The 21,654-nt window shown below is 38.4% G+C and overlaps 6 protein-coding genes, 1 long non-coding RNA gene and 2 other non-coding genes across 14 annotated transcripts in view; 6 read left to right on the top strand and 3 right to left on the bottom strand.

Annotated features, from left to right (window-relative positions):
• The window catches only part of LOC111451836 (BTB/POZ domain-containing protein At3g22104-like), a 3,363-nt gene extending 2,913 nt beyond the window's left edge, over positions 1 to 450 (bottom strand). Inside the window, exon 1 of the mRNA XM_023092416.1 lies at positions 74 to 450. Coding sequence (XP_022948184.1) covers positions 74 to 136 — 63 coding nt within the window. The 5' untranslated portion in view covers positions 137 to 450. The remainder of the gene's footprint in view (positions 1 to 73) is intronic.
• Positions 451 to 3,091: 2,641 nt separating this feature from the next.
• Positions 3,092 to 3,182, top strand: TRNAY-GUA. Its single transcript is given in 2 exon segments — positions 3,092 to 3,128; positions 3,147 to 3,182. It is a non-coding gene; the product is annotated as a tRNA-Tyr (tRNA).
• Positions 3,183 to 3,687: 505 nt separating this feature from the next.
• Positions 3,688 to 5,061, top strand: LOC111451405. Its single transcript, XM_023091814.1, has 3 exons — positions 3,688 to 3,863; positions 3,940 to 4,145; positions 4,802 to 5,061. The coding sequence occupies exons 1-3, from the start codon at positions 3,768 to 3,770 to the stop codon at positions 4,974 to 4,976; spliced, it is 477 nt and encodes a 158-aa protein (XP_022947582.1). The 5' UTR covers positions 3,688 to 3,767; the 3' UTR covers positions 4,977 to 5,061.
• A 7-nt stretch (positions 5,062 to 5,068) lies between these two features.
• LOC111451404 (formin-like protein 3) lies at positions 5,069 to 8,825 on the bottom strand. Its single transcript, XM_023091813.1, has 6 exons — positions 8,634 to 8,825; positions 7,515 to 8,310; positions 6,892 to 7,438; positions 6,599 to 6,798; positions 6,268 to 6,506; positions 5,069 to 6,182 (listed from the first exon to the last, which is right to left on the bottom strand). Exons 1-6 carry the CDS (start codon positions 8,805 to 8,807, stop codon positions 5,241 to 5,243), a joined length of 2,898 nt encoding a protein of 965 aa, XP_022947581.1. The 5' UTR covers positions 8,808 to 8,825; the 3' UTR covers positions 5,069 to 5,240.
• On the top strand, positions 7,953 to 9,233 carry LOC111451406. Of its 3 annotated transcripts, XR_002711982.1 has the most exons (3): positions 7,953 to 8,041; positions 8,360 to 8,438; positions 8,598 to 9,233. It is a non-coding gene; the product is annotated as an uncharacterized LOC111451406 (long non-coding RNA). The 3 variants fall into 3 exon arrangements; XR_002711981.1 differs by lacking the exon at positions 7,953 to 8,041 and having other exon boundaries at positions 8,303 to 8,438; positions 8,608 to 9,233; XR_002711980.1 differs by lacking the exon at positions 7,953 to 8,041 and having other exon boundaries at positions 8,303 to 8,438.
• Positions 9,234 to 9,784: 551 nt separating this feature from the next.
• Positions 9,785 to 9,857, top strand: TRNAA-AGC. The gene has a single exon. It is a non-coding gene; the product is annotated as a tRNA-Ala (tRNA).
• A 1,370-nt stretch (positions 9,858 to 11,227) lies between these two features.
• Positions 11,228 to 14,651, top strand: LOC111451848 (transcription factor ILR3-like). The gene is made up of 5 exons (XM_023092435.1): positions 11,228 to 11,496; positions 12,656 to 12,715; positions 13,465 to 13,545; positions 13,624 to 13,786; positions 14,186 to 14,651. Exons 1-5 carry the CDS (start codon positions 11,342 to 11,344, stop codon positions 14,453 to 14,455), a joined length of 729 nt encoding a protein of 242 aa, XP_022948203.1. The 5' UTR covers positions 11,228 to 11,341; the 3' UTR covers positions 14,456 to 14,651.
• LOC111451847 (blue copper protein-like) lies at positions 14,652 to 15,906 on the bottom strand. Of its 4 annotated transcripts, XM_023092433.1 has the most exons (4): positions 15,670 to 15,906; positions 15,232 to 15,438; positions 15,148 to 15,195; positions 14,652 to 15,111 (listed from the first exon to the last, which is right to left on the bottom strand). In XM_023092433.1, the coding sequence occupies exons 1-4, from the start codon at positions 15,833 to 15,835 to the stop codon at positions 14,801 to 14,803; spliced, it is 732 nt and encodes a 243-aa protein (XP_022948201.1). In that variant the 5' UTR covers positions 15,836 to 15,906; the 3' UTR covers positions 14,652 to 14,800. The 4 variants fall into 4 exon arrangements, with proteins under 4 accessions (XP_022948201.1, XP_022948200.1, XP_022948199.1 ...); XM_023092432.1 differs by having other exon boundaries at positions 15,148 to 15,438; positions 15,670 to 15,905; XM_023092431.1 differs by having other exon boundaries at positions 14,652 to 15,195; positions 15,670 to 15,904.
• Positions 15,907 to 18,739: 2,833 nt separating this feature from the next.
• On the top strand, positions 18,740 to 20,427 carry LOC111451516. Its single transcript, XM_023091976.1, has 2 exons — positions 18,740 to 20,111; positions 20,192 to 20,427. Exons 1-2 carry the CDS (start codon positions 18,801 to 18,803, stop codon positions 20,300 to 20,302), a joined length of 1,422 nt encoding a protein of 473 aa, XP_022947744.1. The 5' UTR covers positions 18,740 to 18,800; the 3' UTR covers positions 20,303 to 20,427.
• Positions 20,428 to 21,654: the final 1,227 nt, after the last annotated feature.

The raw sequence follows: 21,654 nt of genomic DNA, 5'->3' as shown, positions 1-21,654 counted from the left end.
AAAAAAAAAAAAAAAAAAAAAAAAAAAAAAAAAAAAAAAAAAAAAAAAAAAAAAAAAAAAAACAGAGAATGACCTTATCGACGAGAAAGATCTGCTCGCCATTTACATCCACTTCAAGATTGCAGCAAACTTCCATAACCCAGAAAAAGAAAACCCCCACAAACCAGAACAAAACGTAGAGGATTGAAGAACAGAGGAAGAACAGAGGAAGAACAGAGGGGGTTTATTGTGAAAACGGAGAAGAAGACAAGCGGAAAGGGACGATCCAGGTTGGGTTTCTTCAGAATAATGAACAAATTTCAGGAAACTGAGAGATTCTCGACGGTGGTGCAAGAAACAAGCAGAAGAAAATAGAAATGGAAGGCAAATATATCACACAAATTCAGAGGGAGAGAGACAGAGAGAGAGTTAGGTGTAGTATGAGTGCAAGTAAAGTGTGACCACTGACATTCCTGCCCAAAAAAATATAAATCTTTACCCAAGAAAAGTAGTTAATAATAATAAACTCATAGTCCACTCTACACCTCATAAAAAAAATAAATTATAAAATTATTTTAAAATTTTATTCCAATATTAGAACAAAATATCGAATCGTCTTACTCATCGAGATGAATTTTTAAATTATTATCAGTCAACTATATATTTTTAACTTGAATCGTACTTTAAAAATTAATGGAGTTGATCCAATATATTATTATAATTTTTGAAGGAATAAAAATATTTTTATTAAATTAAAATATTAAAATATAACTGAGTTTCAGTTTTATAATATTGTCGATTTATGAGTTTTTATTTTATTTTATTTAATAAACACATAGTAATAAGAATTAACTTTAGACATAAATGGTATTAAGTTTGTTGGGAAAAGTAGGTTACCCTTGACTCCCAAGTGGGGTTAGAGGTGTCAATGGGACCGGATTAAGAAAGGTCTCTTCTTCGTCACCATCTCGTCAAAAAATTCTTTGTTTATTTTTTTAAGAATCGGTTCGAAAATTCTTAGTTGAATCAACAACAATAGAGACGAAGGATTCCTGGGTTGGAGCCGAAGAAGCAATGTCACTCGATCATTATCAAATCGACTGCAATCTTTTTCTGTTCGTGAGGATCCCAATCCTAACCGATCGTCTTCTCACTTCTAATAGGCCATGAATTAGATCAGAATCATTCTCAACGAGTCCATAAGAAGTGATCCCATTTTTTTCATCGCGTCCAGATAGAGACAAAGGTCTTGAACGACTGATCCGGCAGAACAACTCAAAAGATAAAGATATATCGTTAATTTCTGCGACAAAAACAAAATAACTACATAAATAAATTAATCCAATTAACGGTAAAAAAAAACACTAATCTAAATGTTGAATACATTAAATCTATTGCAACTTGGAAGACATAAAAATATATTTATATTTATATTTATTCGACCAGAAATAGTCTCTCTCCACTCTCTCTTTTATTGTCTATCTAAACAGAGAATCTCCATATATTCAAGCAAGTTTCTTTGGGATACTGACCTGGCAAATTAAATGGATATCTCTAGAAAGTTTTCGTCTAAATGGAGAATCAGCATGCTTCTTTAGGTGGGTCCCTTTCAGATTCTAATTTGCACGTTAAATGGATATCTTTGGTGGGGTCTCTGTCTACACAGAGAATCATCATCTTGTTCAAGTCCTTTTAAAACTTTGATCTCGCAAGTTAAATAGACATCTCTAGTGAAGTATTCTTCGTATCGTACCATTTGTCGAATCATTGAGGGTAATGTGGGTCCCAAATTATAATGAATTAATAATCAGAAATAAATAAGAGGATAGATATGTTGTTATGTTCTTATCATTTATGATGTTTAATTTTTAAAGATTGAAGTTTTGTTTATGTCGGTTGGGCCCTTTTGTGGACCCCACATAATTTTGATCCACAAATTATACTAAATATATTGTATTAGTGTAAGATAATAAGGGAAAATTACACCTAATAAGCATTTAACTTTATTTTATTTTGTTAATCATTGTCCAATCATCTCTCTGCACCAAACGACACCGTTTCTGATCCCTACAGTTTTCACGAGACTCGTCCTTATATTGTTCAGCTTTGGACAGACATTTTTATTATTTATATATATACACACGCAACTAAATTATTAAAGGTATAATAAATTGTATTTAATATTTTAATAAAAATAATAATAATGTTCAATTTATTATATGTCTCCTCAAAATTATTATTTGTGGTGGTGCAATTATTACAAAAAAAGCTCCATCTGCCCAACAAATATATAAAAAATTATTATTATTATCATTTATAAACATTGGCCTCTACCTTTTTATAATTATCATACATAATTTTGATATGCATTATTAAATTTTGTTTTTAAATAAGATCAATTAAGTAAACTTTTATTTTTGTAGTTATGTTAATAATATATAGTTTTACAACCTAATTTAATTTTTAATTGAAAAATATTTTCTAAAAGGTCTCGAGTAGAGTTAGACTTTAATCTATATAATGGGATGATGATATTGGGTCCCAAAATGTCATTAAATTATGTCCTCCAAAAACTATATTATCTCTACCACTAGTAAAACAATACGAGTAAATTAAAAATTTTATACTACAAATTGTCACTCTCGAGCCACTGTTTTGCTATTATTTTAAATTTTATTTTGAAAAAAAAAAGTGAGTATTTAAAATAAATAGTAAAAAAAAAATTGAGAGAATTTATTGCATAGCTATTCGTACGCACCACATAGTATTTTTTTTCATGAAAATTAATATCATTATCTTAGAATGATTATGTCGATAATTACTAAATGACCAATAATCGACAAAAAAAAAAAAGAATAATTAAAATTTTAGAAAGCAATAACTAAGAATCTATATTCAAACTACGTAATGATATAAGATTTTAATTATGGCTAAAGTGGAATCATAGTAAAGTTTAGGGCATATTCTTATTTCAAAGTGCCATTACATTTTATGCATAAAGTGATGGTAGTTTGAAATTCAAATAAAGTCACCCCTCAAATGAAACAATTTAATTCCATTTTTTCCTTACTTTATTTAGTTTATATATAAATGTGCAAAACGATGAACACATCCGACTTTAGCTCAGTTGGTAGAGCGGAGGACTGTAGTTGGTTAAGCCTTCAGATATCCTTAGGTCGCTGGTTCGAATCCGGCAAGTCGGATTTTTTGTTTTTTTCCTATATCAATTTCTTTGCGTCATAGAATCCCAGATGCCCAACCACATGGCCTCCTTCAAGAATCCACCTTTTTCCTTCCCAAAGGAAAAAGACACGAATAATCATAGCTATAGTAATTAATTAAGCCTCTAAATCTGTGATTCTATTCCATTAATCCCCTTTTGTACGTGAGAAGCCTCAAAATTTTCCCACAAAGCATTGCTCTATTCCTCGAGTGAAACAACCAAATCACGAACTTCTACAATGATATGATATTGTTACTTTGAGGGTAAGCTCTTTCGTAGATTTACTGGCAATACCATTATGGGTATGTAATTAAAAGTCAAAAAAGTTAACCAAGAATTAAGGTCATGCCACCGAATGAACTGGGCCACATATAATCTAATCTGCACTGCTTTCTATACTTTTATACCCTACTTTCCTTGCTCCCCCATGAAAGGAATCCAAGATGGAACATGAAAAAAAGACCAAAATTGAAGCTTTGTAGTGTGTAAAGAAGCCTTTTCAACCCCATAAATAGACCCTTTTGTTCCACACCCTTTGCTTTGATAGAAAGAAGAAAAGGATACCATGAAGTTGGTTGGCGTGTTGGTTTGTTTGCTGATTGTAGCTATGGATATTGTGGCTGGCTTGCTCGCCATCGAAGCTGATATTGCACAAAACAAGGTACTCATTTGAAAACAACGCATAACCATGAGTTGAATGGTGATGATTTGAACTCTGTAATGTGGTTATTGTGTAGGTGAAGCACTTGCGTCTGTGGATATTCGAGTGCAGAGACCCAAGTGAGCAGGCTTTCAAATTGGGGCTAGGAGCAGCAGGGCTGCTGGGATTAGCCCACATAATTGCTAATTTGTTGGGGGGTTTCAATTGCATTTGCTCTAAGGAAGAGCTTGAGAAATCTCCCCCCAACAAACAGATCTCCATCGGATGCCTTGTTTTCACCTGGTAAGTTTGTGCGTATTAAGCTTACAAAATCAGATGTTAGGTTAAGTGTAATACCAAGTTCAATGCTAGTAAATCTTGTCTTTTTTGGACTTACACTTAAGAATTTTAAAACGATATTGTCCTCTTTGGACTTTCCCGTAAGAATTTTAAAACGATATTGTCCTTCTTGAACTTTCCCTCAAGGGTTTCAAAATGGTTTTCCCTCAAGGGTTTCAAAATGGTTTATCCCCTTCCAACTTTAAAAGTAATAAAATATTGTTCTATGCTAAAGTGTAAATAAATATTGTCCTCTTTAGACTTTGTGTGATGTCCCACATTAGTTGCGGAGGAGAACAAACCACCCTTTATAAGAGTGTGGAAACTTTGACCTAGCAGACGCGTTTTAAAACTTTGAGGGGAAGCCCGAAAGGAAAAGGCCAAAGAGGACAATATCTGGTAGCGGTGGGCCGAGATTGTTTTAAAGCCTTGAGGGGGGAAGCCCGACAGGAAAAGCCCAAAGAGGACAGTATCTGCTAGCTATGGGCGTGGATTGTTACACTTTTCCTAAATGTTTTAAAACGAGTCTGATATAGAGAAGTTTTCACACCATTATAAAAATGTTTCGTTATGGGATCACGTTAAGAGTCTTAATTTGTGTTTTTGTTTTTGTTTTGAAGGATAATTCTAGCGGTGGGAATGTCGTTGCTGGTGATTGGGGCATTGGCGAACAGTAAATCAAGAACTTCTTGTGGATTTTCGCATCATCACTTTCTGTCGATGGGAGGGATTTTGTGTTTCATTCATGGCTTGTTTTGTGTTGCTTATTATGTTTCTTCCACGGTTGCTTATTAAATTTTCGTTTTAGATTCAAACTTGTAAGAATTCTACTAATTTTATGAGTACAAAAGTAAAGGGTTAACCAAAATTTTGAATTCAAGATATAGTTCTAAGAAATAAATCAGTCATAAAATAAAGTCACAAATCGTCAAGACAAAGAAGGTTCGGTTAGATGATCTGCTTGAGAAGTCACGCTGCAGAATGTTTTGGAGAAGATTTTTCTTCCATTCACACAAAAAGGGATTCCGATTCGTAGAATTAAAATACAGTCAGTGGAATCTAGGATGATGAAGATGAACTCTCACCGTCGCCGTCGCCGTCGCCGTCCTCCTCGTCCGAAGAACTTGAATCCTCGCCCTTCCGTCGTTCTACAATCGCCGGGAATAGCCGTTGCCGTAGCTCTGGGCTCTGATTAGAAGTAGCCGACAATTTCTGAGTTTCTTTCTTTGAATTCTTCCCATGGTTTGTTGCCGCTGCTGCCACTGCCGCTGCCGCCGCTGCTGCAGCTTCAGCTGCAGCTGCATCTTTAACCTGTTTACACGTCTTGTCTAGCATAATCAGGAAATCGCGTACGACGGTAAACAATCGCAATCCTTCGTCCTTTCCGGAACTTCCATGGAAGTAATCTGCCGTCCTCTTCACCATCGCCATTATGTTCTTTTCTTCCCCTGCAATCCACGTAATATCCGTTTCTGCGTCTTCCAAAAATTTCAATATCGATTGGCGGAATTTGCTGTCTTCGTCTAAATTCTTCATTTCGGCATTTATAAATGCTTTGGATTTCATCAGAGACTGGCCGAGTTTCGCTATCATCTTGGTTAACCCATCCGCATCTATGGCTGCCGCTCTTTTAACGTCCACGAGCTCCGTGCTCAAACTAGAAACGACCTGAAGACCTAGTTTTCGATAATTTTCCGTCGACTCGTCAGTGAAGTCATCCAAAACAATATCGGCGGAGGCTATGCTGGACAAACTCTGGCTTTCTCTGCAAGAGCGGGCTGCTCTCACGCCCTCCGAACGAATAATCTCCGTTACGACGAAATGTAAGAAAGTAGTCTTGCCGTCGGTTCCTTTAACATCCGCCAGTTTCAAGAGCGTGTCGAGCTTAAACGCCTGAGCACCGCCACGGTACGTTCCGTCGTTCATTCGATTTCCAGTTTTGAGAACTGCTTCTAATAGCTTGAGAAATAGCCTGCTGTTCTTGAGTTTGTCGCAAGCGACCTAACATTTAACAAGTAGCTTGTAAACTAAATGCTGTGTGTTTATGAACTGATGGAATTTGTTTTCTGAATTTTGGAATCGTCACCTCTAGAGTTGTGAATGACTCTTTAACGGTAGCGACGTCTTCCGACATTGAAATCATGAAGAGAAGACACTCTAATCGTTTGAAAGCGAAAGGAGTTTCCACCAACACTTTGAGGAACCGTTCTGCCGGACCGATCTGAGAAAGGTCGCCTGAGAATAATCTCAGTTTCAGTTCCTCTTCTGTTGTTGGCGCCATCTTCAACAATGTCTGCACAAGCTCCGCTGGAAGATCCGGATTTCCTGGTACATAATTTGTTGATTTATTCTCTTATCGAATCTCAAGCATGACATAGAAACGAGTTATAAGGAGAGAAAAAGAACAGAGAGCGTGCCTTCTTGAATGCAATCCACGACTTCTGCTGTTGTTACATTCAATGCACGTAGGAGAATTGAAAGGTTTTGAGCTTTCCTAGCGTCGATGATTTGAATGTACTGATTGGAAGAATCTGAAGCTAAATCTTTCTTGCGGTTGCCTTTGTTATTTTCTGCAGGATTGTACCCAAACAGAGACTCCATCATCTCCTCGTTGAATCTGCCAAGATTATAATGGTTAAACTGGTAATACACATCGAATCCCTTTGTATAAGAATTAGTAATGAGATTCAAGAGTTTTAAGTTGGCTTACTGGAAAGATCCATCACTAATCTCGTGCCAGACCATGGATTGACCAGGATTGGCAAGAACCTTATCCCAGAAGAATGGCTTTAACTTGGTCTTGTGGCTTCCTGGATCCGAATTCGTATTTGAGCCATTGGTTCCACGCTGATTTGACCCCAAAGGCGCTGCTTGAGCTTTACCAGGGATTCCCGCCGGTGGGGCAGGTGGGGGTCGAGCACCTTTCATGGGAGGAGGAGGTGGAGCTCTAGGAGCAGTTGCTGGTGGCGGTGGAGGTGCTGCCGGTGCCGCCGCCGCCGCCGCTTGTGCTGGTGCTGGTTTTGGTGCTGGTTCTGGTGCTGGTGGAGGAGGTGGCGGAGGTTCTGATCTTCCAGGAGGGGGTTTTAGAGGCGGCATTGCCGATGGTTTACCGTCAAATCTTGGAGCCTCAGCCATTGAGGTAACATTTTCAGGATTCACCGACAAGTTGCCAGCAAAAGAGGGTGGTTTCGTTGCATTATCAGCACCGAACTGTTTGGTAGCTGAATTTCCATGGCTGTAAGACTTCAGTGAAGAACCTAAAGTACACAAATTACAAAGTTCATATGAAAATCACGAGTGCAAACATGAGAGAACATAACCAAAAGATAGTACCTGCTGGTACTTCGCCCATAGATACAAGAAGAGGCTTCTCACTCCTTTGCCTAAACTTTGGATCAGGCTCATTTTCCTCATCACTACAACTGCAGAACAAAAGCAGGGCAACAGTAAAAACAACTGCCACACCAGTTCCTACAATGCCAGCAATTATAATCATCAGGTTTTCTTCTTCCTCCTCCGTAATTGTAGGGCGACGCTTGGGAGAACCACGTGGAAGACTTGGTGAGCGACCTGCAGAAGCTGAAGGTGAATCTGTTGAATCCGTAGAATCCGTAGAATCCGTAGAATCCCAATTACCAGTGTCGGTGTCATCTGCTTTCGATTTCTGTTTCGATTTCGATTTCGACTTCGACTTCGATTTCGATTTCGATTTCGGCAATGGAGACTTAGGTTGGACATGAGTAGGGGATGACATTGGAGCATTACTGGGAGATGATGATGGAGAATTGTTTGGTGATTCTGATGAAGGGGATGGAGCTGCGGCAGGGCCTGATGGTGGTGAATCTTGGGATGATAGAATTGTACGTCTCATGTGAATATTGGAGCCTCCGGAGATGAACTCAGTTGACCTTCTAAACCCATCAATTAAGTTAGGACGTGCTTCTTCTTCAGATCCACGAGAAAACATACTTCTCCTTCTTAAACAATTCAACAATTCATGTTTCATCTCAGGATCCAGAATTCTTATAGCTTCATCCATGTTCCCTTTCTGGATGCAAGCAACCAATTCTTCATCTTCATATTCATATTCCCTCTCTCCCAATTCTTTCATGCACGCCAGATTTTCTTCCTGTTATTACCCCAACATTATTTTACAGAATTTAGTTATGTTTTTGCAGATGGCGAGAAGCTGATATATGCATCCAAACAATCACAAAACATCTCCCCCATGGAAATGAAAGCTAACAACCAAAAAAGGTACGAATCACCATTCCCTGCAATTCAGAAAAACCATTGCATCCTCCCATTCTACGCTAAATTCAATTTTATGTCATTATCTATGTTTGAATTCAAATGTTCTAGATTGTCTGCACATTCAATATATATATATATGTGTGTGTGTGCGCGCGCGCGCAGAAAACTGTAGAAAATTGTAGAAAACAGATGCATTACCATATATGGTTCGAATTCCGAGGAGGCGAAATGGCAATCGCCGGCAGTGGTGAGAACCATTTCGACGGTCTTCGTTCTGGCCTCTGAACTGGAAATTGCCAATGCGCTGAGGAGGATCACAAATACAACCACATAACCAGGTCTTCTCAATTCCATTTCTGTGTGAACCCTCATTCCATCCGTAATTTTCTCTTTTCATTTCATCGAACTCAAAGGAATTTCTTTATCTCAAACCCATTCGTTCCAATTGAAAGGTGCGAATCAATCGTCCACTACGATGGAATTACTTCAATCTCATGCACACAACTGTTGTGAAATCGACGAAATTACGAGGTTTGAGAGGTTGAATCCCTTGGCCGGCGGATGATATTTTTGTTCCTCCTCAGCAGAATTTCCCCTGGGTTTTGCCTTCGAAATCAAAAAAGTGGAATTCTTTTCCCCCCGTTGTATTTCCAAGATATCTTTTCTTGATATCCGAAAGGGAGGGAAAAAAATGTTGCGTTAAACACAGACGTCCCGGGAACTATGAGGAAAACCCTTTTTCCTTTTTCCTTCTTTTTTTTTTTTTTTTTAAATTTTTTTATTTTATTTAACTTTTTTTTTTTTTCTTTTCAACCCAATGGAATTTCTAATTAAATATGAGTGGCTGTCGTGCCAGTGAAAATAAAATGTCCGTAATTAATTAGAGACCGGGCTGGGCAAGGATGGATTAATTAATTTTAATCTCCTGCCACTCTGTAACTAACTACAGTTAGTCAAATCAACATTCCAAAAAGGGTCATCCTTGTCAAATCTTATGATCCATGAGTTGTGCTAATCAAATTTTGACTTTTTGACCGAGGTTGGATCAGAGTTATGACTAAGGCTACCAGCTTATTGGTGAACCTTAATTCCAACCAACTAATCTCCATTTAAATGGTGTTTTGATCTTTTGACGGCTCATATTCCATTAATTTACAAATTTAATTATAATTTTCGTGGATGTGAAGGTTTCAAATGTCAATCATGGTTTAATTATACACGCTAGAGAATAATGACATTGAAAAAACAAAGGTTTTAAGATGTATTCAATGGTTTGTGCATTATTATTTAGATGGGTTACTTTTTTTATTTTGTTTATTATTATTATTAATTGTGTTTTATCATACGTCGGGGATGTAGCTCAGATGGTAGAGCGCTCGCTTAGCATGCGAGAGGTACGGGGATCGATACCCCGCATCTCCATATTTATCGTTCTTTTTTCTTTCTTTAAACTTTCCGGTGGCCCAGTTGCTCATATTTGACTGGGCTGAAGCAAGGTTTTATCTTGGGCCTTTCTTTTTTGAAACTTTCCGGCGGCCCAGTTGCTCAAATTTGACTGGGCTGAAGCAACGCCGTTATCTTGGGCCTTTGTTTTTTAAAAACTTTCCGGTGGCCCAGTTTCTCGTATTTGACTGGGCTAAAGCAACTTCGTTATCTTGGGCCTTTCTTTTTTTAAACTTTCCGGCGGCCCAGTTGCTCATATTTGACTGGGCTGAGGCAACGTTTTATTTTGGGCCTTTCTTTTTAAAAACTTTCCGCCGGCCCAGTTTCTCATATTTTACTGGGCTGAAGCAACGTCGTTATCTTGGGCCTTTGTTTTTTAAAACTTTCTGGCGGCCCAGTTGCTCAAATTTGACTGGGCTGAAGCAATGCCGTTATCTTGGGCCTTTGTTTTTTTAAAACTTTCCGGCGGCCCAGTTGCTCATATTTGACTGGGCTGAAGCAACGTTTTTATCTTGGGCCTTCGGTGGAGCTCATTTAAGCTCAATTATGGAGACGGAGAAGGTTTCTCTCTCTCGGTTAAAATAAAATATCTTTAATAATAGTTTTTCAAATACAATATTCTTGAAAGTAATGGAAGTAAATTCCATATTTTTTTTAAATAAAATTTTGTACAATGCCTTTAATGTAAAATAGTTAAGAAACAAATAGATAACATGGTCATGTTCAGTCCTTGAATATAAATTCTGGGCACAGAGGCATTACCTTTTTAATTATTGTTACTGGTATTTCGAATCTCACTTTTCTCCATCTTTAATGGATAAAATAAAATAATAGTAGACACTAAGACAGAACATAAACGTCATACTTAGATTACTAAAATGCCCTCTTAAGAATAATGTATGTATTTTTTAGGTCTCTCAAATTTGGATCTCATGTTTAACTTTATCATGATGAGAATCAAATAGAATCTTATCTCAAAACACTTTTTTTTTTATTCAAGTAAATAAATTTCAAGCTTTTCTAGCGATAAGAACAAAAAAAAATCTCCGAAAAAATATATATTTAATGGATGTTTCGAAAATGGGTTTCAAATTTGAAAATGGTATGATCGATTATAGTGGAATGCGAAATTGGCGAACAATTCTTCGCAGATTTCTTCTGTAATGACTAAAAACTTAGGTCAATGATGAATGATTAATGATCAATGAACTCCAATCACACTCTTGTTTTGATTAATTAATCGGTTATGGTTATTATATTGGGTGGAAATGACCTAGCCCCGAATTGTTTAACAGAGAAAACCCAGAATTTTTTTTTTTTTCAAATCAGCGCCATGGCCCCCACTCTGGTCCCATTGGAGCTTTTTGATCGATCCCACAAAGTGTCGCCTCTCTCTATTCTCCATCCATGGTGGCTGTGCCTTTTTAGTTCATGCAGCTTCTTCAACCTCTCGAAAACGACCGATGGACTACTCTGCAGGAAACTGGAATTGGCTCTTCGATTACTCTACAATGGATGATCTCGCCGTCGCCGCCGCCGCCGCCGGCAACTTCTCCCCTCCACAGTCGGTTGGTTTCAGCTGGTCCAATCCCTCCATCAACTTTTCATCTAAAGACAGGTGGGTAAATTTATATACCCTTTGTTTCTATTACTCTGTTTGTGGTTATTATGTTCATCAAAAGCCGAACTGCCCATCAGCTTTAATCTATGGTTTTCCTTTCCCCCTTTATTGCTTTTGTTTTCTGCAAGAAATTGTGATAAGATTGTTGCAACTGTTCTACACGTCTGCGCATCTTAACTGTTTGCTTAAATGCCATGCCATGCCATTTTAGGGACAGAGCAACTCGGTTTGTGCCTTTTGGGACTGTGTGCAGTGTTGGGTCTTTGGAAACCAAATTAAATTTTGGTTTGGCCTTCAGTACTATGCTCTAGCATGTGATTAACTGGAGAATCTTTTAGCAACCAAGTTTATAATCAATTAGTTCTGTTTTCTGATGCAGATACAAAGCATTCCAATTCCCCATAACCCCACTTGAACATTAGTTGATGAACTCGTTGGATCTATAAGTCACTTTCTCTCTCTCTTGTTCTATTTTTAACTTGGATATTGGATAAACTATTCACTGGGGGTTACACTGATTCAGTTGGCTTGGGAAATGATTTAATTTGTCTCTTTATGGATCATGTTATTGTTCTTAAGTTTGATTTTGGGGATATGACGTCAATGAGAGCTCAGTCAAAGGTATCAAATGGCTACTGAGCCTCTTAGATGGGGTGTGATTCATGCTGTTTTGGGTCAAGATTAAAAAATTGCTGATCCGGTGGGAGGATTATTTTTCCAGAGTTCTTGTTTTCATTAGTTACCAGCTAACGCTGACTCAAGTGTGTAGAGTACCCTAGCTTCATCCGTTTGTTTCGTAAATAGCTAAGGTCTTAGTGTGAGATCCCACGTCAGTGGGAGAGGGAAACGAGTGCTAGCGAGGATGCTGGACCCTGAATGGAGGTGGATTGTAAGATCCCACATCGGTTGGAGAGGGGAACGAAACATTCTTTATAAGGATGTGGAAACCTCTCCCTAGTAGACGTGTTTTAAAACCGTAAGGCTGACGACGATACGTGTAAAAGGATAAAGCTTCGAACAATTTATTCTTTTTATGTGTGTTTTCCTTGACAAGACGGGCTGGATCCGTTGAGTTGCTACCTTGTTGGAGGAGATTGCATGCATGAAATAAGTTTATTATTTTCGTTTTTATTCATTGGATATTCATTTTTTTCAGCTTGGAGGTAGACTGCTCATATGGAGATCTGGACGGCTTACAGGAAGTGGGTCGAAAACGGTAAGTTTCTATCAGAACTACTGAAGAACCAAAACAGATAAGAATCTATTTGGGGTAGCTTAATTTGGTGAAGTAGATTTCTATTAACTATTTGCGAGCTGCAATGTCAACTGGGCTACTGATTCTTTATCTTGAGCATAAATGTTATAATAGAATCTATTTTCATCATCTCGTTGCCAATCCCTTCGAACTCAAACTAGAAGAAATGACCATGGACAGTCTGCCTTCACAGTTTGGCCCGTTACGTATAGCCGTCTGCCTCATTGTTTTAAAACGTGTCTATTAAGGAGAGGTTTCCCCACTCTAAATAGTCGCCATATCTTGATATGCTTCATACGTGACTGGAACCATGTAGCCATAGAAGATAAAAACTTTTCAAATAACTCTAATACACAGAAGATAGAAGATGAAAGAATAATGGGGGGTGGGGCAGTAGTAGTTGTGCAAGATCCCACGTTGGTTAAAAACCTTGAGGGAAAGCTCGGAAGGAAAAGCCCAAAGTGGACATATCAAAGTTTGTTTTTACCGATTTTATTATAAGAACTTGCATTTAGTCAGTTAACCTAGTATGTAACTTTTGCATCCAGTGTTAGTGGCAGTTTGACAAAAAGAACAGGGTCCAGACTCCCCTGTTATTAGGTTTATTCCCTGATTTAGTTACATTCTATTGAATAAACACTAGACTGAAGAGCTTAAGTTATTGAGCTAAAAAGAATGAATCAATTATTATATTCTCAAATGCTATATAGGCCAAAGACTGAAACAGGCGCTGTTGCATCTTCCACCAAAGCTTGCAGAGAGAAATTGAGAAGAGATAAGCTGAATGAGAGGTATCATATTTGATCAACTATTACTTTATTCCTCTCTTTTTTTTACCCTACTAATTCACCGTCTACTATGATTCCAAGTTTCTTGGAGTTGGCTGCTGTCCTTGAACCTGGAAAACCACCAAAAACAGACAAGGTTGCAATCTTGAGCGATGCCATCAGGATGGTGACTGATTTACAAACTGCAACCCAGAAGCTGAAACAATCTAAGGAGGATTTGAAGGCAAAAATCAAAGAATTAAAGGTGAGATGAGCACTCAATGGACCTCCCTTTTAGAAATTACGACTCTTCACAATGGTATGATATTGTCTACTTTGAGCATAAACTCTCGTGACTTTGCTTTGGGCTTCTCCAAAAGGCCTCATACCAATGGAGATGTATTCCATACTTATAAACCCACGATCATTCCCTAAATTAGCTAATGTGGGACTCCCTCCCAACAATGCTCAACACGCCCGAGCTTGTTTCCACCTTGAATATGAACCTGTTTGATCTGATCTTCTCTTGCAATAATCTAATCTTTCATGTGCATTTGAGCAATACTTCTAATAACTGCAATGTTGAATTGTTTTACTTAAATCTGATACACACGCAAAGTGGAATTTACTTATCCCTTGATCTCTAAGCTCAGTATGGATGCAGGTTGAGAAGAATGAACTTCGTGATGAGAAGCAAAGGTTGAGAGCAGAGAAAGAAAAGTTGGAGCTGCAAATCAAAGGGGTAAATACTCGAGCAGCTGACATCCACCGTCGTCCTCCTACATTGTCACCTGCATTTACAGCACAAGGCCAAGCTGCTGGTCACAAGCTGATGCCTCTCATTGGTTATCCTGGCATTGCCATGTGGCAGTTCTTGCCACCTGCAGCCGTCGACATATCTCAGGATCATGTACTCCGCCCACCTGTTGCTTAAAAGTGAGCACAAATGATTTGGTTCGTTTATCTGTGCTGTTCTTATTAACAATTTCCTTATATGTTTGTGTTTCTTTTCAACCATGTGTTTGGTTTTAAACTGTTGACGAAGCTTCTGATGGTGTAAAAACTTTGTTTCAAAATTAGCAGATGTTGTTGCTAACTCTATATAGAATAAAATTAAGTATTTTGCTGAATTTGGGAGCAGAATTTGAAACGTCTATAAGATACTTTGAAATGGATAGCTGGTAAAGGGCCTATTATTCATAAGAACCCCGTAGAGTAAAAGCATTGGAACAAAATATTGTAGGATCACAGGAAAATGTATGCGGAAAATGAAAAATTTTCAGAGGGCCAAAAGAATTATGGCAACAAAGCTGAATCCAACAGAGAAATGAACCATGAAGCTGCATTTGTAAGCTGATGAAGGAGGCGGAGGTGGAGTTGTGGGGGCTGCTGAGGGAATCAATGGCTGATCAAATGGAAATGGAGGGATTGGAGGCTCCGGTGTCGGTGCTGATGATGGTGGAGTTGGTTTAAAGGGCGGCGCTGGTGGGCTTGCGTTAGAACCAGGTGATGGAGCCAGAGGAGACTTTGTGGGTGGCTTCGTTGCAGATTTTGGAGGAGAAGCAGGCGGCGGTGAAGATGGAGCGACTATCGGTGGTGGGGTCGGAGGTGCATCCTTGGAGGAAGGCGGTGGTGAGGCAGGTGGCGGTGAAGATGGAGTGGCATGCGGTGGTGGAGACGGAGGTGCATCCGTGGAGGAAGGCGGCGGTGACGAAGCTGCAAGGGTGTCAATTTGAACCTTCATTCCGGCAGTGCAGTGGCCAGGCACCCCACAAATGAAGAATCTTTTGCCTGCAGTCGAAAGCGTGATGGCTGTGTTGCCGCCGGTGTGCTTCTCAATGGGGTTGCTACCTGAACAGGACCCGAAATCCACCTCTTTCACTTCAACCACATCATGGTTCGCCGAATACACAAAACCTGTCAATGATTCAACCCCAAACTACTCACACCAGAATTCAGCCAAAATCTAACCGCTCAAGTCCACCGCTAGCAAATATTGTCCGTTTAGGCTTATTACGTATCACCATCGGAGAGGTGTGACACTAATGATCGGAGAGGTGTGACACTAATAGACTACCAAAACTGACCATATTTGCTAACAGTGGACTTAGACGGTTACAATAATAAGAAGATATGTAGAGTACTAACTGATAACATCTCCAACAGTGAAGTTTTTGGATGCAGCCCACGACTGCACGTCGGTGCCTATTTCCCAGCCATCTGAATCTCCGACTGTATAATTCGCCGCCATAGCTAATTCAACCACCAATGTAGCTGCAATTGCCAACGCCATTAACGTTCTTGAAGCTGCCATCTTCAAGCAGAGATGGCGGATCTGTTCTTGCAAGAAAGTCAAACCCAAAGAGACAAACTTGAACTGCCTTTTATCTCTGTTTATGTATGTATATAGCGTTTTCAAATCAATATTTCAAGTGGGAAAAGACGTGCTAATGATGATTAGTCCAACAAGATATTAAATATTGCTGAAGTCGTTGTTAATACAGAAAGGCAGACTCAAACTTAGCTCATTCAAAGATGCCATTTTTGGTATTGAAAAACTGGTTTTGGGCGAAACCTCGCAGAACCCAGATGAGTTATTCAAGTATATTGAGTTTTTTAATGTGGGGAATTGGTTTAGATCGTAATGAAGTGGTAAAAGGGAAGACTTTTGAATATCATAGTACTGATATTTGAGTTGGGTGTTGTGGCGGCCATGTCGTTGTGGAAATTGGTATCGATGAGGCCAGGTCAACGGGTACAATCTGGAGCCAACTGTTATCATTTCATGTTCATTTGAAAGATTGAATTCTAATAAATAATACTATATTACCCACAAAGACTGAGTAATTGGAGCTTGGCGCTGGGACTCCAAGCACTGTCGAGGCACATTTTACAGCCCCAACTCTGTTTCATTTCAGGAGCTCTTCATTCATCACTGCCAGCCTCATTTGATCCTCTATTCGCCCGTACGGCTCCCGATTTTAGTATCTCTACACCAAGTTTGGTTCCATATATTGTTGAGGATGGTTGGAAGGGAGTCCCAAGCTTTGTCCGTTTTAAAGTCTCGAGGGGAAGCTCAAAGCAAAGCCACAAGAATTTATGCTCAAAGTGGACAAAATCATATCATCTTGGAGAGTCTCTTCACATATATGAGTGCAACAATTTGGGACGAGTCAGCTCAGGCATGACCTGCAATCCTTTTTGGAGATGCCGGTGGTGCTGAGCGCAAGGCGTTTTGTTGTGGGAGAAGTCATGGCGAATCATGTGGGAGGAGTGAAATAAGTTGGATAGTTCTTAGCTCCTCTAAACTCGTTGTTTATGGATCGACTAGTTTCAAAGTGTCGGATTCTTCTCGGCAATACGTGAATTTTCGAACCCAACAAATTTGAAGTTTGCATGGTTCAAAAATATTTACCAACTAAAAATCATTTTAGATTTGAAACAAAGAGAACGTAGAAATCACTAAACTCCACAATGCTATCCATAATCTTCTCAACAATCTTCTCCTCGATCAAAATACGTTATAGAGTCTCCTAAGATCTTATGGAGCCCTCGAACAGTCTCACCTCAATTGACGCTCGACTCCTATCTCTGAAGCCAACAATTCTCCCCTCGAACAAAATCCACTCTTTGTTCGACTTCAAAGTTCACAAGTTTTTTGTTCAACATTTGAGGATTCTATTGATATGACTCTGATACCATATCAGAAATTACGAAGTTCCACAATAGTATGATATTATCCACTTTGTGTATAAGCTCTCATGGTTTTGTTTTTCGTTTCCAAACGATGGAGAATTAATTGAGAGAATTAATATTTGAACTGAATGATTATCATAGATGTATTTGGATTGAGTTAAAAAAAAAAAAAAAGATCAGTACACCCCAAAAATTTGGATTAATTGGATTGGTAATTCAACCCAACTCGAAAATATTATAATTATAATTAATAATTACTAGAAATATATAACTCAAATAGGAAAATGGTATTAAAAGAAAAAGAAAAAAAAAACAAAATTTTGAGGAATAATAAAAACTTGTTTTTATAAATTATTATTATTATGAAGATACAAAATTATTATTAAATGGTCCTTAAACTATTTACATTAATTAAATAATTAAAAAAAAAAGGAATTGTTAGTTTAAAAAAGAGAAAATCACATGGATTGGGATGGAAGACTGAGCCTGTAATTAAGGAGACTCCACGTGGAAAACCACTGAATTTTACGTTTCAAAAATTCTGTTTTATTTTTATTTACTTTTTTTTCCAATTTCGTCTTCGTTACGACTGCTCCATAAATAATCCATCTTAATATATTTAAATAAAATAAAATAAAAAAGTATGGGTTTCTACCTATATTTCCTCTAATTGGTCTTCTAAATTGATGACATCCAATTCTACATATAAACCTACCACCATTATATCTTATAATATTAATGTAACAAAAAAAAAAATGTAATAAATAAAAGATATAGTTAAAACACAAGTAAAAAAGATATTTTAATTTTTAATTATATATTATTCAAGGTAGCCCGATGGAGCCCAACATCTCATAATCTACCCTTGAGTTCTAACATCCTCGCTAGCACATTGGTGTCGTCTAGCTCTGATACCATTTGTAATAGCCTCAACCTCCAGCGTCCTTGCTAGCACATTGTCTAGTATCTGACTCTGATATCATTTGTAGCAGCTTAAAACCCCAACATTCCCATTGGCACACCGTCCGGTGTTTGACTTTGATACCATTTGTAATAGCCCAAGCCCCAGCGTCCACGCTAGTACATTGTCCGATCTCTAGCTCTAATACCATTTGTATCAGCTCAAGCCCCAACGTTCTCATTGACACATTATCTAGTGCTGACTCTAATACCATTTATAACAACTCAAGCCTCTAGCGTACTCGCTAGCACATCGTCCAATGTCTAACTTTAGTACCATTTGTAACAATCCAATTCCCTAGTGTTCTCGCTAGTACATCGTTCCATGTTTGACTCTAATACCATTTGTAACATCTCAAGCTATAGGGTTCTTGTTGGCACATCGTCCAATGTTGACTATGATACCATTTGTAACAACCCAAACTACTAGCGTAGTCGTTAGCACGTTGTCCATACTCTAATACTATTGGTAATCGTTCGAGCGGAACCTTCACAATCATGGAGAAGTTAAGTAAATAACACTAAACTTACAACGTGACTTAGCTTTTGCCGTCGATTTCGCCCTTCACTTTCACTTTCAACCTCTATATCTCTCAAAACCTCTGTTTCTTCACATCACAACAATGGCGATTCTTCATTCACCCATTAAGCTCCAACCCTCTTCTAAACTCATAACCCTCTTCTTCTTAATCTCCTCCTCTTTATGCACTGCCTATTTCTTAGCCTCTGTTTTCCTGCTGCGAACTTTCCCCCGGCCCCACCTTTCTTCAACCGATCCTCCCTCCCCTCTCTCGCTCCATCAAATCGTCTTCGGAATCGCCGCCGACAAGAACTCATGGCCCAAACGAAAGGATTATCTCAAGATTTGGTGGAAGCCCAGATTAATGCGAGGCTGTGTTTTCCTCGACGAGCTTCCGGAACACGAAAATCCCCAGAACCACGACGCTTCTTCGCTCCCCACCGTCTACGTCTCCGGCGACACTTCCCGGTTCCGTTATACTTACAGAGGCGGTTACCGATCCGCGATAAGGATCGCACGAGTGGTGCTGGAAACGATAGCTGTTGGACATTCAAATGTCCGGTGGTACGTTTTCGGCGACGATGACACGTTTTTCTTCCCGGAGAATTTGGTGAAGACACTGTCCAAATACGACGAGGAGCTCTGGTACTATATCGGAAGCAACTCTGAAACTTCCGACCAAAACAGAGTATTCGGTTACGAAATGGGATTCGGCGGAGCTGGATTCGCCATTAGCCAATCTTTAGCTAAAATTCTTCGAAAAGTATTCGATTCGTGTATTGAACGGTACCCACATCTCTATGGAAGCGATTCGAGAATCCAATCTTGTTTGACAGAGCTCGGAGTGAAATTGACCCACGAACAGGGCTTCCATCAGGTCGATTTAAAAGGCAACATTTTTGGGCTTTTGGCTTCACACCCATTAACCCCATTAGTTTCATTGCATAATTTAGATCACATCGAGCCAATTTTCCCCAACATGACGATCAAGGAATCACTCCAACATCTTTTCGAAGCCGTCGAGGTCGATTCACAGAGGATCGTGCAACAGAGTGTGTGCTACGATCGGTGGTTCTCATGGACTATTTCAGTGTCGTGGGGTTACGCCGTTCAAATACACGAACGCCATGTGTTCTTGCAGGATGCCATTAGCGTTCAACGAACATTCATGCCATGGAAAAGGGAATTGAGGGTTGAGCCTGGTTCTTTTGCAATGAACACGAGAGAAATTCATGAAGACCCATGTCGCCGGCCGATTGTTTTCTATTTTGATCGTGTTTCTTCTAATTGGAATGGATTAATTGAGAGCAATTACAAGAAAGCTTTTGTGAATTGCTCTTATGGTCCTAACTCGGCTAGAAGATTGGAGGAAGTCAGAGTTTTGTCTCGTAAACTCGACCTTGATTACAAACAGGTAAGAGAAATTCTCAGAGATGCAAGATTTTGAGTAGTGATTTTGGTATGAAACTGACGTTGATGATGATGAATATGCAGTTGCAGGCTCCGAGAAGACAGTGCTGTGATGTATTGCCTTCCAATGGCGGTGAAGGATTGGATATCGCCATTAGAGACTGCAAGGAAGAAGAGTTAATTCACATGCATTAACAGTATAAGAAATAGAACTGGCCAAAGCTGTGATTTGCCGGAGATTTTGAGTAGTTTTGGGTTTTTCAATCAATGGTGAAAGGTAAAATGTAAAATTATGAGATTTTTTTCAAGGAAAGAAAAGAAAAAATGTGAATTTTTTTTTATGGAGATGAATGATTAATGCAACTCACTTCTAGTAGATATTTCTATTAGTCTCGTGATTTTAAAAAGTGTTTGAGAGGTTTCCGCACACCAACCATGTAGGATCTCACAATTCTCTCCTAGAGAGTTAGCAAGGGATCTCACAATTCCACTTCGTAGGGGGCTAGTGTCGTTGCTAGCACACCCCCGATGTTGGTAGCTTAAATCCATTGCTAATAAATACCATTCGTTTTAGTCAGTTACGTATCGCCGTCAGTCTTACGATTTTAAAACATGTCTAGTGAGAGGTTTCCACACTCGCGAGTGTTTAGTTACTCTCTCTAACTAATGTGAATCTCACACTCAATCATTTTATGTTTGGTTTTTTTATTCTTTCTATTGCTAGGTGTCAAGCATACTTGGTTGGACCCATATGACATTAAAACTCCATCTCAATCTGAGCTAGCTACGTAGCATTTCACCTTTGATTATTTGAACCACCAAAATAAAATATTATGACCCAAATAGGGATGATAAAATTTTTCTTGGATCAACTTAGAAATTTTGAATTGATAAAATTGGTGATCTAAATGATTTGAACAGGGTTTCATAATCCAATTGAACTTTCTATCTTACAAAATTAGTGATCTAAATATTCTGAATAGGGTTCATAATCCATCTCCATTTTAGAATTGGATTAGATCTAGTTATCACTAACTTCACAAAAACTCGAGCAAATTATGCTTATAAAGTGATTTTTTAAGTTTAATATTTGATAAGTTAGAGCAATAGATTTTATCCTTTAGAATAGGATCCAATCTAACTTTCCTTCAGAATAGGATTCAATCTAACTTTCTATTTAAGGAAATAATGTTGTTTGCAGTAGGATCTTTATCATTTTAGATTTCTTGGATGTTTCTGATATAAAGATTCTGTTCTCAAATTCTTATTAGTTTCAATCATTTTAAGATGAATTCATCTTGATTCCGAAGTTTTAACATCTGGCAAGAATCTGTTTGGGTGTTTGTTTTGTGAATAGAAGGAGACTGAATTGTATTATTATGCTGCAAAATTGGTGCTATTACACTCTCAGGAACACTATTAACTCTGCCAAAAGTGACAAAAACAGATTACGTGGGATAAAACACAAACACAAACACAAACACACACACACACCCAAAAAAAAAAAAAAAAAAAAAAAAAAAAAAAAAAAAAAAAAAAAAAAAAAA

This window comes from Cucurbita moschata, unplaced genomic scaffold (genome assembly GCF_002738365.1).
Source record: "Cucurbita moschata cultivar Rifu unplaced genomic scaffold, Cmos_1.0 Cmo_Scf00013, whole genome shotgun sequence".
NCBI lineage: Eukaryota > Viridiplantae > Streptophyta > Magnoliopsida > Cucurbitales > Cucurbitaceae > Cucurbita > Cucurbita moschata.
The sequence above is the reverse complement of the archived record's forward strand: the minus strand, read 5'-3'. Positions and strand labels throughout refer to the sequence as shown.

Coding starts and splice junctions, on each gene's coding strand:
- LOC111451847 (XM_023092430.1), bottom strand. CDS start 15,835: ATGGCAGCTTCAAGAACGTTAATGGCGTTGGCAATTGCAGCTACATTG. Junction 15,439..15,669: donor CACTGTTGGAGATGTTATCA/GTTAGTACTCTA, acceptor AATCATTGACAG/GTTTTGTGTATTCGGCGAAC.
- LOC111451848 (XM_023092435.1), top strand. CDS start 11,342: ATGGACTACTCTGCAGGAAACTGGAATTGGCTCTTCGATTACTCTACA. Junction 12,716..13,464: donor CAGGAAGTGGGTCGAAAACG/GTAAGTTTCTAT, acceptor AATGCTATATAG/GCCAAAGACTGAAACAGGCG. Junction 13,546..13,623: donor AGAGATAAGCTGAATGAGAG/GTATCATATTTG, acceptor TATGATTCCAAG/TTTCTTGGAGTTGGCTGCTG.
- LOC111451405 (XM_023091814.1), top strand. CDS start 3,768: ATGAAGTTGGTTGGCGTGTTGGTTTGTTTGCTGATTGTAGCTATGGAT. Junction 3,864..3,939: donor CTGATATTGCACAAAACAAG/GTACTCATTTGA, acceptor GTTATTGTGTAG/GTGAAGCACTTGCGTCTGTG. Junction 4,146..4,801: donor GGATGCCTTGTTTTCACCTG/GTAAGTTTGTGC, acceptor TTTGTTTTGAAG/GATAATTCTAGCGGTGGGAA.
- LOC111451404 (XM_023091813.1), bottom strand. CDS start 8,807: ATGAGGGTTCACACAGAAATGGAATTGAGAAGACCTGGTTATGTGGTT. Junction 7,439..7,514: donor TATGGGCGAAGTACCAGCAG/GTACTATCTTTT, acceptor TGTGTACTTTAG/GTTCTTCACTGAAGTCTTAC. Junction 6,799..6,891: donor ATTAGTGATGGATCTTTCCA/GTAAGCCAACTT, acceptor TAATCTTGGCAG/ATTCAACGAGGAGATGATGG.
- LOC111451516 (XM_023091976.1), top strand. CDS start 18,801: ATGGCGATTCTTCATTCACCCATTAAGCTCCAACCCTCTTCTAAACTC. Junction 20,112..20,191: donor TCGACCTTGATTACAAACAG/GTAAGAGAAATT, acceptor ATGAATATGCAG/TTGCAGGCTCCGAGAAGACA.